At 51.1% G+C, this 12,829-nt stretch overlaps 1 protein-coding gene and 1 long non-coding RNA gene across 2 annotated transcripts in view; both read right to left on the bottom strand.

Annotated features, from left to right (window-relative positions):
* Nucleotides 1–2,350: 2,350 nt before the first annotated feature.
* LOC106814396 (histone-lysine N-methyltransferase SETDB1-like) overlaps nucleotides 2,351–12,829 on the bottom strand; it is a 21,689-nt gene continuing 11,210 nt past the window's right edge. The window contains exons 18-21 of the mRNA XM_014818714.1: nucleotides 7,575–7,604; nucleotides 7,079–7,138; nucleotides 4,515–4,655; nucleotides 2,351–3,760 (exon numbers count right to left, since the gene is read on the bottom strand). Coding sequence (XP_014674200.1) covers nucleotides 3,441–3,760; nucleotides 4,515–4,655; nucleotides 7,079–7,138; nucleotides 7,575–7,604 — 551 coding nt within the window. The 3' untranslated portion in view covers nucleotides 2,351–3,440. The remainder of the gene's footprint in view (nucleotides 3,761–4,514; nucleotides 4,656–7,078; nucleotides 7,139–7,574; nucleotides 7,605–12,829) is intronic.
* On the bottom strand, nucleotides 5,517–7,989 carry LOC106814398. Its single transcript, XR_001394600.1, has 5 exons — nucleotides 7,875–7,989; nucleotides 7,079–7,138; nucleotides 6,398–6,472; nucleotides 5,951–6,032; nucleotides 5,517–5,563 (listed from the first exon to the last, which is right to left on the bottom strand). It is a non-coding gene; the product is annotated as an uncharacterized LOC106814398 (long non-coding RNA).

Below are 12,829 nucleotides of genomic sequence, written 5' to 3'. Positions count from 1 at the left end.
TATGTTTTGGCCTCGATTCCCAAATACGATATAGCTATTTGATAGACAAGCTTGTCCAAGTTGTCGTAATTACAACAACTCTTACTTACGCCGTCAAGGGACTATCTTATAAACCTTGTGTTGAATTTCTTCGGGCTACCGTTCGCATCGGCTGCCTTGAAGCTCTGTCTTCTTCATGTTTGCGCAGGCGTGGCCGACACAAATACACAGTGTATTTTACGACGTCGAAACAAACAAATATCACGTCTCCGTCATGTTTTAATGCGAGCTGCCTTGTGCTGTCATTCACGAAAGATCAGCGCGGCGAAATAAAATCTCACGAACATGTGCGCCGTATCGCATCTCTTTTATTATATACACGGATAAAATTTTATATTGATGTTTTATTGATATTTAATATAAAACAACAATGTACATTTTTCACTAGTGTATGTACGAGAATGATTGACGGCTAATAATTGTGATTATTTTAAAATACATATATTTTTACGGCTCGCGAGAGAGGGCGAGACTGTAAATATAGGCCTGCCGCCCATGCACCGCAAGCATTTGTATGTTAAACCGTTAACGCAGCGCCCTGATCCTCACGAGAACTTCTCTCAAGCATTACAGACAAAAGCTAGCGTACACTAGCGCTAGTTGTTACGCCTCTGCCACAATGCCCTACGGTACACAGGCGGCCATGAATGGAACTAACACCATTCAGCTGTGTTGACGGTAGCGAAAATACGACGTCAATTTTTTTTCGCGAATGGTTCTCTCATCGCTTCGGACTTGCGACTGCGACGAAACTTTCGCCGCCACCTCGCGTGCGGAATCGACCGAAGCTGCCCTACAGACCATCTTCTCGCCGCGACGTGTGTCCGAAGCTGTGCCAAAACTACCCGCTACCGTGACGTACCGCTGAGGTTCTCAAGGCGCCTCTTGAACAGTCTGGGTCGCCCACGGGCGGACGTCAGCGGCGACTCTACGCGTCCTACCGGACCGTCGTGCGACGCGACGTATGCGTCCAACACTGCTACAAGACGTACATCGTGGCACGACAATGTCACTGCACGCGGCGGAGGCGACGTGGCGCGATGGCGGTATAGTACTGGTAGTCGGGTAGCGGCGGCGGAGCTAGCGTCATCGGCCGGTGGCGGCGCGGGCGGACGGCGCGTCACGTTCGCGGATGAGCACGCGCCTCATCTCTGGACGCCACGACGAGGGCTGCCGCACGTAGGACGGCCGCTCGCCGTTTCTGCGAGTGCTGCCTCTCCTGGCGACGGCGGCGGCTGCGAGCGCGTTGCGGGTAGGCGCGTTCTTCGAGCCTCGGCAGCGGCCCCTGGCGTCGCTGGTCTCGCCGCGGCGGCGTTCGCCCGCAGCGTCGCTTCGCTGCTCTCGACCACTTGCACCGACGTGAATTCGGACGCGGCTCGGAGGAACCTGTGATAAAATCTAGACGCGCCCGCTGAATAACGGATTAGCAGGGAGAGTCGACCGCGCTCGAAGCCAATGAATGATCATGATGGCGACGACAGCAGAGAGCGACTCGAAGTTTAACGATACGCGCGCGCCTTGGTCATCCGTCCACGCACGACAGCCAACGCCACGCAGCCTAAAACAGTGGACCGCGCCCATCGGAAGCCATCGACGTCGTACCAGGCCAACGCGCACGGCAGCATCACGGCGGATCGCGGCCGATCGTCGTGGACCCGCGACGCGATCTCGCCGCACGTCTACCGCGTCGCCGTCGGCGGCCCCGTTGCCGGCGGCAACGTCAGCATCCTCGACCTCGACTGGCGTACGTTCGACGACGCGGACGCAGACGTGATCCTCTCCAGCGTCGACGTCGTCATGGCGACGGACGCCGTCTACGACGTCGACGTCATCCCCGACCTCGTGAGCGTGTTCCGCGCGTTGTCACGGCGACGACGGCTGCGCGGCGGCAGCGCGCTGCCGGCGTATGTAGCGTGTGCGGTGAGGAGGATGGAGACGACGGAGTTTTTCCTGAGGCTTCTCCGGGAGGCGGCGATCGAGTGGGAGGAGGTCGCGCTCGCAGAGAACCCAGTCTTCTTCTACGGGAGGGACGTCGAGTACAAGATGTTCAAGTTGTGCCTGTAGGTGCCGTTGGAAGCAGCAGCCGGTCCGGGATCTATTAGCTTTTGATCGCGATTTGTTACTTTTTTGATTGAATTTTACTGTAGGTTATATAGTAGAAATAAAAACACATGAAATCAGGACTGGCTGGGAAGAACAGCCCATCCCCCAGTCTAAATTAACTCATTTTAAATTACATATGATGTGATATTCATAGTGAATTTTTCATAGAGTATACCCTTTTTTCCATAATAATGCGCAGAATAAGGTATTCCAGTTTCGAACGCGTGAATACAAATTGAAGTCTTGTTATTTTATTTCATTGTTTCTTAAGAAAAGCGATACAACAATTCTTTCACGGGACAACTATATTGTTATAATAGTTATAATAGTTAGAGACATTATTGGAAACACACACTGAAGTATTTCTAATTACACTAACTTGACATCTTTAAAAAAAAAAAAAATTATAATTCACAGGTTGCACTTATGAGTAAATAAGCAAACTGACACGAAACGGCAAAGTACATGTATGTCTGGTACTATAAGAACGTTTCCTCTATATTACTAGAAGAGCTAACATCAACAAAACATACAAGACAGGTGTGCATGGTTTCAAAAGAATGAGTCAACTATCGTCTTGTGTGTGTAACAGTGACACATTTATACAATGGACGTGTTTTTTTAAACTAGGCTTTGTATGTATGGCTAGTATATATATATATACACATAATATACACATTACAGTTCATTACAGACATGTGTACACACCCTGCTACGAATGCTATAATATTTATTATTTGGTTAATGACATCATATGCCTGGGATGACAATAACACAAACGAAACACAACGGCAACGGCCATATCAAACATCCAAATTATCTATTGGTCCTCGTTGCTCACAGCTTAATGTGCTAATCGCCAAAATCGCACTTTCACATGAAAATCTTTGGTGAACAAACCTATTTCTGCCATATCGCAACCAAACATGCTACACTTACCAAAGCTTATATACGATATAACCTAGAGCCCTCGCAGCAGGCGCCCCCTACCGGACGCGCTTCTCACTGCAGCAGCACCTACTGGCAGTACCGCCTAACTAGAGGTGTCCCTCACAGCAAGCACCTCGTAAAGCAGTACTATCTGCTGGAACTGCCCTTTCAGCAGGCAATCCCTACTTGAGCCACCTACTACAGCAGGAGCTACACCACCTGGAATTGCCCCTCACAGAGCAGATGCCTCCCCCTATTCGTGCTATCTACTACAGCAGGCGCCAGCCTTTGGAGGTACCTCAACCTGCCACAGCAGCAGCCTCCCAGTATTACCCATGGCAGCAGGCACCCTTTACTGGCGTCGCCCCCTACAGCAGGCGCCCCCTGCAGTCCTGCGACTGGCAGTAGCAGTAGAGCACCTTTCCGGGCACGCTGCCAATCTCGTAGCTGTAGTCCCACGTCAGCTCGCCGCCCGCGCGTATCAGCTTGTCGGAGAAGAACGCGACCCAGGGGAAGCGGAGGTCGTGCGTGTCGACGAACACGTTCTGCACGAACACGTTCGGCGAGCAGGAGTGGTTGAGGTAGCGTCCGAGGTTTCCCTGCGACTTGGCGTCCATCACGAAGCAGTACTCTTCGTTGTACCACGAGCGCAGTGGCTTGTAGCGCGTCCGCTTCTTCTCTTCCTTACCTGCGAAAAGAGGAGGCGGCGGAGGTTTACGCAGAGGATATTGGTACCTGCACAGAGCAGCCACGGCAGCGTTAACGCGGAGGATATTGCGGTCGACTCTTAACGTGCATTTCTTTGTGCGAGTTTCTTTGGAAAAGACACGGCGGTAATGCGGAGGATATCTTTCCGTTTTCGGCATCTCCCCCCCGAATAGCTTCACATACAAATGCATATGGATACGCGTTGTGTCGGCAACGTGTTACGTAATTTCTTTTACGTTTGTTTTTTTTTTTGTCGAGCTCGCGGAGACGCAACGCTAAGACGCGAGGGCGGCGACGGTTGATGTGGAGAAAATTCAGTAGTCAAAAATCTCATTTCTGCTTTTAAGCAGAGTTTCGTTTGTTTTTTGGTCTTACTCTCGAAAACGCTTTCGATGCTTTTTGTGCGTGTCGTAACAAAACAGTTACGTTTGTTAAGTTAAGACGCCTCAGGCGATATTCTGAATATTAAGTATGGCTTTGGCCAGCAATTTGTGTTCGTTTGGCAATGGCCCATCGCAAAATGCTGTTTACAGTTAATGCGCACATTTATATTATTGAAGCTAGTGCAACAAATTGAATTTAATTACCGTTATCAACTGCTTGATGGGCGTATTAAACGGTTGAACACGTAAAATAGTATTTAACATTAACACGGGGGGGTAAAATTTCGTTTTTTTAATTCAACGAACTTATGCGTTATACATCGTAACGTAATCTGCGTTCGGTCGATGTTACATTGTTCGTCTGCGCGTTCGCGTCTCGGGCCGTCACCATCCATCGTCGACAGCCTTTGATCTTGAGGGGAGTGCTACAGTAGCTGCGGCTCGCTTGCCTTGGGTCGGAAGCTGCAAAGTCGCGAAGACCTTCCGAAGGCTCTGCTGGAGAAACACGGAGTGAAGTGAACGCGAGCACTCGCAAAAACGCGTGATGCGGCTTTTCTCTCACGTTGCTTCTTGGCGTTAAGTTTAATCGTTAGCAGTTTGCTTGTGTTTATCGACGTTTCAGTTGCTTAAAACTCTCTTTAGCAACTTGGCTGTGACTAACTGCCTCCAACCCATTTATGTTTATGCTCCCGCCCCTCCCACGCACCCATACACCCACTTGCACTCTCTCCCACAACACCCATTTATGCTTCGCCCCCTCCACCACCATACACCACTTGTGCACTCTCTGCCCACAACCGCATTTATGGCTCCCACCGCCACCAGCCGCATAACACCACTTGCACTCTAGCTCCCACAACCCATTTATGCTCCCCCCTCCCAGCACCCATACACGCGCACTTGCACTCTCGATGCCCACAACCGCATTTATGCTCGCCCATCCCACCACCCATCACCCCTTGCACTTCTCCCCCAACCATTTATGTCCCCCCTCACCACCACGCTGCATGGCACGCCACTTGCAGCTCTCTCGCCGCACACACCGCATTTAATGGCATCCGCCTCCGACACCACCCATAACACCGAGGCCATTGCACTCTCTCCACATACCCATTTATGCTCCCTCGCTCGCCACCCACCGTTCCGCTCCCGTCGCTCCTCCCTCCCTCCCCCTTCCCCACTCACGGCCTTGTGCTTCAAGGACTTCCCCCTCCGTAGCTCGTCTTCGGTGTCCTCCGTCCTCGCTCTCTCTGCGCGCATCGGCCCGTCCGTCCCTCGGCCACCGCACCCTCCCGGGCCGCAGGCCGTGACTACGTTGCTGCTGCGGCGTCCGCCGCCACCTCGGTCGAGCGCGCTCCTTTCGTGCGCGGCCCAGGCACTCGCTCGCGGAGAAGTCCCTGCTGAGAATAGGTAAATACAGCTAATGAGGGAGGGGAGAGCAGGGGAGGGAGAGAGAAGAGAGAGAGAAAGGGAGTGGGAGGGAAGGAGAGAGAAAGAGAGAGGAGGCAGGAAGGAAGACCAGAGAGAGAGAAAGAGAGGAGAGAGGAGAGAGAGAGAGAGACGAGTAGGGGGAGGGGAGGGATGGGAGAGAGAACAAGAGAGGGGCAGGAAGGAAGACAGAGAGAGAGAGAGAGAGAGAGAGAGAGAGAGAGAGAGAGAGAGAGAGAAAGAGGGAGATTTCCAGGCGTGCTGATTAGCACGCAATAATTTCACACACCCATGTATCTCCATTAGAGAGACAAATCTGCCCAAGTAAGCAGGTATCAGCGTGCAATCGTTCCACTCACCTGTGTAGCTCCATCTGATATGCTTTTCACCCAAGCAGCTGTGTTCTCCTTCGCACTGTCACTGCTCAGCGAACGCACAGACCTACGCACCACAGAGAACATGGCCGACGTCGGTTACCACGACAACAGGTGATGCTACTCGCCGTACAACACGTGCTTACGCGATAACAATTCAGTTTGTTTGACAACTGAACAACAAATAAACAAATGAATTGAACGACAACTGAATTGATGCTTGATCAATTCAGACAGTATGCTCTCCTGAAGAAGAGATTTGTTTTATACGGTTGAAGAGTCACCGTGTTTGGATTTTCGTTAGAGGATTTGTCCTTATTCGTTCTCTGGATAAGATTTGGTTAAAATCTTTGTGTTTGGACGAGGTTCGGCTATAGAGAGTTGCTGTGTTTGCATGTGAGATTTCTTTCGCATTAGAATCACAGGACGTACCATGGCTTATCGTTGTCCGTTGACTGTCGCTTCAGCACTAGCTTGGCCAGACCTACGGTGCTTCGTTTCCTCCTACTACAAAAGAATAAAGAGAGCGGTCAAGCATTACACTGATCCGCATTTCAAATCTACACATGTTAAAAAAAACAAAGGCACACATAAATCGCATACGATACACATACATAATACACAACGGAATAAACATAATACGTAATAATTATGTACATAATAATATGTGTAATACATAACGGAACTAACAACTATGTTATGCAGATGTAGTCGTGGTTGACAACTATACTCGGGAAGAAGGCAACGATGATGGAAAGAATAACACAAGGTCATGTTCACACTGCTTGTGGGTGGGAGGTGGAGGGAGAATGGTGCGTTCTGCCGAGAGGAGAGAGATACCTGTTCTCTTCATCTTCCTTACAACTCTGCTGCTCTTTCCCCTTCCAGTAACTCTTCCAGCAGTGCGCCGTTAGCGGCGGCGCGTCCGGTGGAGGCATTAGAGCAGAGCCACGAGCGGTAGGGACAGAACTACTGGAAGGCGAAGGATACGGAACAAGAGAACAGCTGTAGGCAGGACGCGTGCGCCCGTGGTCCGTACAATGTTTACAGCACCTGGAATTCAACGCTGGGTGAATATCGAGGAAGAATTTAAACTGCGAGGTATTTTCTTACCTTGCGTCTCGAGGTTGCTTGGCAGCATCTGCGGCAGTGCCTTCAGGGGCTGAAAAATCCCTGAAAATAAGAGAATGATGTTAATTAGTTACATCTACACACTCGCACGCAGGAACGCACACTTACAGGGATCGAAATTAGCGGTATCCCGATATCCGCGGGATAGTAGATTCTTGTGTTGGGTACCAGATTTGAATGCTTGGTATCCCGCCGGGATAGTAAACAAAAAATCGTCAAAATCGGGATAGTGGTTGTTGAGCAATATTTGCAAGCGCAAGCGTAAGCGTAGCCGATGTTGATCATAAATGTGATGTGTATACATTGTATCAAGCGAATCAGACAATACGTCTGCAGTGTACTTGTCTGTGCATCTGTTTTCATGTTTTTATATAATAATTACATTATACAATTATTGACCTATTTTCAGGTGAATACGAGGATTTATTAACCCGAGACGGTGATATTTCCCGAGGCCGGAGGCCGAGGGAAATATCACCTTCGAGGGTTAATAAATCCTCGTATTCACCTGAAAATAGGTCAATAACTGTTTTATTATATGACATTTTTATAAACTTAACCATGTGTAGCACCAATCCATACTTAGTTTTAAGCTGGTCATCGGAAACAGTTCCAAATCTTGTCAAGCCGGGTTTGTTTACACTGTCGTCTGCCATTTTCACTCCAGTGAGGCAATGACAATCCGCGCTTCTGATTGGTCAAAAATTGCAGCACAGGTTCCTGGATTATGATATTCACCTGCGAGGCGCCCGACGGGGTTTTGGATTGTTATATTCACCTCGCGTGCACGGATTCTGTAGGTTTCGGTGGAACATCGCAATATATTTAGACCTATAAGAGGGGTTTTGACCAATCAGCGTGTGGGAAAAATGACAGTCATATAATAATACATATTAATAATTTTCAAATGCTATTACAGTAAAAACCCGCGTATAAGAACATAGATTTTTCCAAGTTAGCCTCAACATGTTCTTATATAAATGGTGCTTACTGAAAAATTAGGCTCAAAAGGTTCTTAAATAGGTTCTTAATTGTTTCTACTTTTAATATGTACTAGCTGAAACCCGCGCTACGCGCGGGCTTAGTCACTGTGATACATGTGTTACCAGTACAGTAGTGTTATGTGTAAGGTGTTATATGGAGAGTTTAGTTGTTGCACATGTTTGTTTTTTTATGGTTGAGATAATATTATATGATATATATAATATAATATTATATCGCACGACACACAAACACGCACGCACGCACGCACCACGCACCGGCACCACACAACACACACACACAAACAGCACGCACACAGCGCAGACACACACCACAGCACACACACAGACACGCAAAGTCATAGACATATAACAGTTACTGATATGTCTACCTATGTCACACACAGACACGCAAAGTCATACATATAACAGTTATTGATATGTCACGCTACTGTCAACACCAGACACGCAAAGTCAATACATATAACAGTTATTGATATGTTGCCTCTGCATCAGTCATACATATATGTTACCTATATGTATTTACGTATATGTTTACCTATTTCTGCGCATGAAGGATGGCAATCGCTTCGGGGATGAGTACATGGCGGAACTCGACCACATAGAGGCGTCGCGCGAGGCGACAAAGGAAGGATACGGAGGAGCGGGACGTTGGTGGGCCAGAGAAGCAGGCGGCGAAGAGGAGGAGGAGAGCAGTAAGGGAAGATGCTGGCGCAGCAGGAGGAGCGTGACTCTGTGAGGTGCTGCGGTGCTGGGGGAGAAGGCAGTAAAATAAGCGAGGAGGGAGGAGGATGGAGAGGAGGAGGAGGAGGAGAGCATAGGAGATGCTGGCGCAGAGGAGGACAGCGACTCGTGAGTGCTGGGGTGCTGGGGAGAAGGAGGTAAAAAAGGAGACGCGGAGGAGAGGTGGAAGAGGCAGGAGGAGAGGAGGCATAGGAGATGCTGGCGCAGTGCTGGGGTGCTGGGGGAGAAGAGTAAAAAGGAGAGGAGGAGGTAGGAAGAGAGGAGGAGGGAGAAGAGCGATTAGGGAGATGCTGGCGCGTGCTGGGTGCTGGGAGAAGAGTAAAAAAGCGGAGGGAGGAGTAGAGGCAGGCAGAGCATAGGAGAGGGCTGGCGCAGAGGAAGACATGCCGACTCGTGAGTGACCTGGGGTGTGGGGAGGTAGTAAAGAAAGGAGAGGGAGGAGTGTGGAAGAGGAGGAAGGAGGAGAGCATTAGGAGATGCTGGTGCCAGAGGAGCGTACGGACTCGTGAGGTGCTTGGGGTGCTGCGGGGAGAAGGAGTAAGAAAAGGAGAGGCGAGGGAGTGGAAGAGGGAGCGAGGAGGAGGAGAGTCATGGAGATGCTGGGGGACGCAGTGCTGGGGTGCTGGGAGCACCCGAAAGATAGAGAACGAAGGAGTAAAATGAGGCAGATGCGTAGGAGGTGAAAGGGAGGAGGAGAGGAGAGATAGGAGGATGCTGCGTGCAGAGAGGACAGTGACTCGGTGGAGTCGCTGGAGGTGCTGGGGGAGAAGGAGTAAAAAGGAGAGGGTGAGGAGGTGGACAGAGGGAGGAGGAGGGGAGGAGGAGGGAGGAGAGCATAGGAGATGGCTGGCCAGAGGGAGTAGACAGAGCTGTTGAGTCGCTGGGTGCTGGGCGGAGAGGAGTAAAAGGAGAGGGAGGAGGTGGAAGAGGAGAGGATTGAGGAGGAGGGAGGAGGAGAGCATTAGGAGATGCTTGCGCAGTGCTGGGTGCTGGGGGATCAAGAGTAAAAAAAGGGAGAGGCGAGGAGGTGAAGAGAGGAGGTTGAGGGAGAGGCATAGGAGATGGCGTGGCGTCACGTGCTGGGTGCTGGGAGAGAAGGAGTAAAAAAGGAGAGGAGGCGTTCAAGAGGAGGAGCGAGGCCCGAGAAGGATGCATAGGAAGATGCTGGCGCCAGTGCTTGGCGGTGCTGAGGGGAGAAGGGAGTTAAAAAAGGAGAGCGGAGGAGTGGAAGAGGAGGCGGAGCGAGGAGAGCATAAGGAGGATGAGCTGGCGCAGAGGGGACAGTGACTCGTGACCAAATGGCTGGGGTGCTGGGGGCAGAAGGAGTAAAAAAGGAGAGGGGAGGAGGAGTGGAAGAAGAAGGAGGAGGAGAGAGCATAGGAGATGCTGGCGCAGTGCTGGGTGCTCGGGTCGGGGCACTGAGGGTGGCGGGGTGGAGTGGAGGCACGCGCGGAGACAGGGGGCAGTGGTGTGTGGGTGGCGGGGATCACGGGAGTCTTCGGCGCGGCTCAGGTAGGCGGGCGCGACGGGACGCACGTTGAGTGGCTGGTGGGGGGCTGGTTGGCTGCGACGGAGGGGGCCGGTGGTCCGATGCGGGGGCTCGCGGCGCAGGGGAAGGAGTAAGAAAGCGAGCGAGGGGAGGAGGTGAAGGAAGAGGCAGAGGAGGAGAGTCATAGGGATGCTGTGCGCAGAGTGGAGCAGACAGCGACTCGGTGTAAGTGCTGGGGGTGCGTGCATGAGCGGGGAGAAGGAGTAAAAAAGGGCAGAGCGGAGAGGAGGTGAAGAGGCAAGATGAGGAGCCGCAGGACGAAGAGGCATAGGGAGGATGCACGTGGCGCAGTGCTGCAGAGGTGCTGGGGGAGAAGGGAGTAAAAAAAGGAGAGGACGAGTGTGAAGAAGAGTGAAGAGGAGGAGAGCATAGGGATTGCTGAGCGCAGGACGCAGAGGACAGATGATTCAGTGGCAGTGCTGGGTGCTGGGGGAGAAGGAGTAAGAAAAGGAGGAGCGATGGAGGTGAAGAGAGGAGGCAGGAGGATGGCAATAGGAAGAATGGTGCGCGGGAGGAGCGACAGGACTCGTGAGTTGCTGGGAGATGTGCATGGGCGGAGAAGGAGGTCAAATAGACGGAAGGAGAGGAGGTGGAAAGAGGGGAGGAGCGAGAGCATAGATGTATGATGGCGCAGTGCTGTTCGGTTGCTGTGGGGGAGAAGGAGTAAAAAAGAGAGGGAGGAGGTGGAAGAGGAGGGAGGAGGAGAGTCATAGCGAGATGCTGGCGCCGTGTGGGGTGCTGGGGGAGTCGAGGAGGTCGAGTAAGTAAAAAAGGAGAGGAGAGGAGGTTGGAGAGGGAGGAGGAGGTGAGGAGCAGTAGGCAGATGCTGGCGCAGAGGGGAGCAGGCGGACTCGTGTATGTGCTGGGGGTGCTGGAGGAGAATGGAGGTAAAAAAGAAGCGAGAGGGAGGAGGTGGAAAGGCAGGAGGAGGAGGCGCATGATGGAGATGCTGGCGCAGGATGCTGGGGTGCTGGGGGAGAACGACGAAAAGGAGAGAGGAGGAGTGGATCGAGGAGAGGAGATGAAGAGATAGAGAGATGCTGCGCGCAGAGGAGGACGCGATCGTGGTGCTTGGGGCGGGGGAGCCTAGACGAGCAGGGCTCCTGTCTGATGGGGGACGAGGATGACGAGGGGAAGGAAGCAGAGGCAGGAGGGGTGGAGTGTGAAATAGACAGGGGTGAGCCATGGGAAACTGCGTTGGCTGTGCATAGGAAGACAGGTACTTCGTGAGTTCTGGGGTTCTGCGGAGGGGATAATTCAAATGTAAGTCATGGTCGAAAGTTTAGATTTTTTATGGATATTCATCGGGATACCAGGTATTGAAAGTCTAGGTATCCCCCCCCAAAGATCTGGTTCCTATTTTTGCGATAGTAAATTTCAAACAATGTTGTATCCAAAATCTGAAAAATATGCCAATAATAGAGGGTTGAAGAATTATTAATTGTAATGTCAATTCATTATGTAAAAAACATGTAATAAGCCGGTAGCACAAGACAAGTACTCACTGCAAACGTTATCTGTCTAGACAGCTTGTTCTGATTTCGCGTTGATACAGATGTATACAGCAATCACATTATGATGCGACCACACGTCGGCTACGTTTGGGCCGCTTGGCGCTTGCGTGCAAATATTTGGCTCAAGCGAACGACTATCCGATTGTGTGCGTCTGACGCGATTTTATTGTGTGTTTATCTTATTCCCGGCGTGAGTAACGCCAAGCATGAAGAATCTGGGTATCCAAAGCTACAAAAAGTCTACGGGTACCCACGGAGTATCGGGATACGCTAATTTTCGATTCCCTGTAAATGTGCGTGCTCTTGCGGTGCGAGTGTGGTATGGGTTGAACTATTGACATCTAATTACAGTCATTCTCTTAGTTTTCAGGGATTTTTTCAGCCCTGAAGGCATAGCTGCAGATGGCTGCCAAGTAACCCGGAGACGTAAGGGTAGGACACAATAACTCGCAGTTTAAATTTCTTCCTCGAGATTTCACCAGCGTTGAATTTTCCAGGCGTGCTGTAAACTTGGGAGAAAGGGCGAGCGGTACGACCGACGGCGCGACGCGTTCTGTCCTACAGCTGTTGCTCGCTGTTCGCGTCATCCTCGCTTCCAGTGTCTGTCCCTTACCTGCTCGTGCTCTGCTCTAATGGCCTCTCAAACCGGACGCGCCGCCGCTACGGCTCACTGCTGGAAAGTTACTGGAGGGAAAGAGCAGCAGAGTTGGAAGGAAGATGGAAGAGAACAGGTATCTCTCTCTTATCGGCAGACACGCACCATTCTCTCCACTCCCACCCAGAAAGCGGTGTCGAACATGACGCCTTGTGTTATCTTTCATCATCGGTTACCCTTTTTCCCGAGTATAGTTGTCAGCCACGACTACATCTGACAATAACATAGTGTTTCTGTTCCGCTTATGGTGATTGACACATATTTATGTAC

This window comes from Priapulus caudatus, unplaced genomic scaffold (assembly GCF_000485595.1).
Source record: "Priapulus caudatus unplaced genomic scaffold, Priapulus_caudatus-5.0.1 Scaffold918, whole genome shotgun sequence".
In the NCBI taxonomy this organism is placed as follows: domain Eukaryota; kingdom Metazoa; phylum Priapulida; class Priapulimorpha; order Priapulimorphida; family Priapulidae; genus Priapulus; species Priapulus caudatus.
The sequence above is the reverse complement of the archived record's forward strand: the minus strand, read 5'-3'. Positions and strand labels throughout refer to the sequence as shown.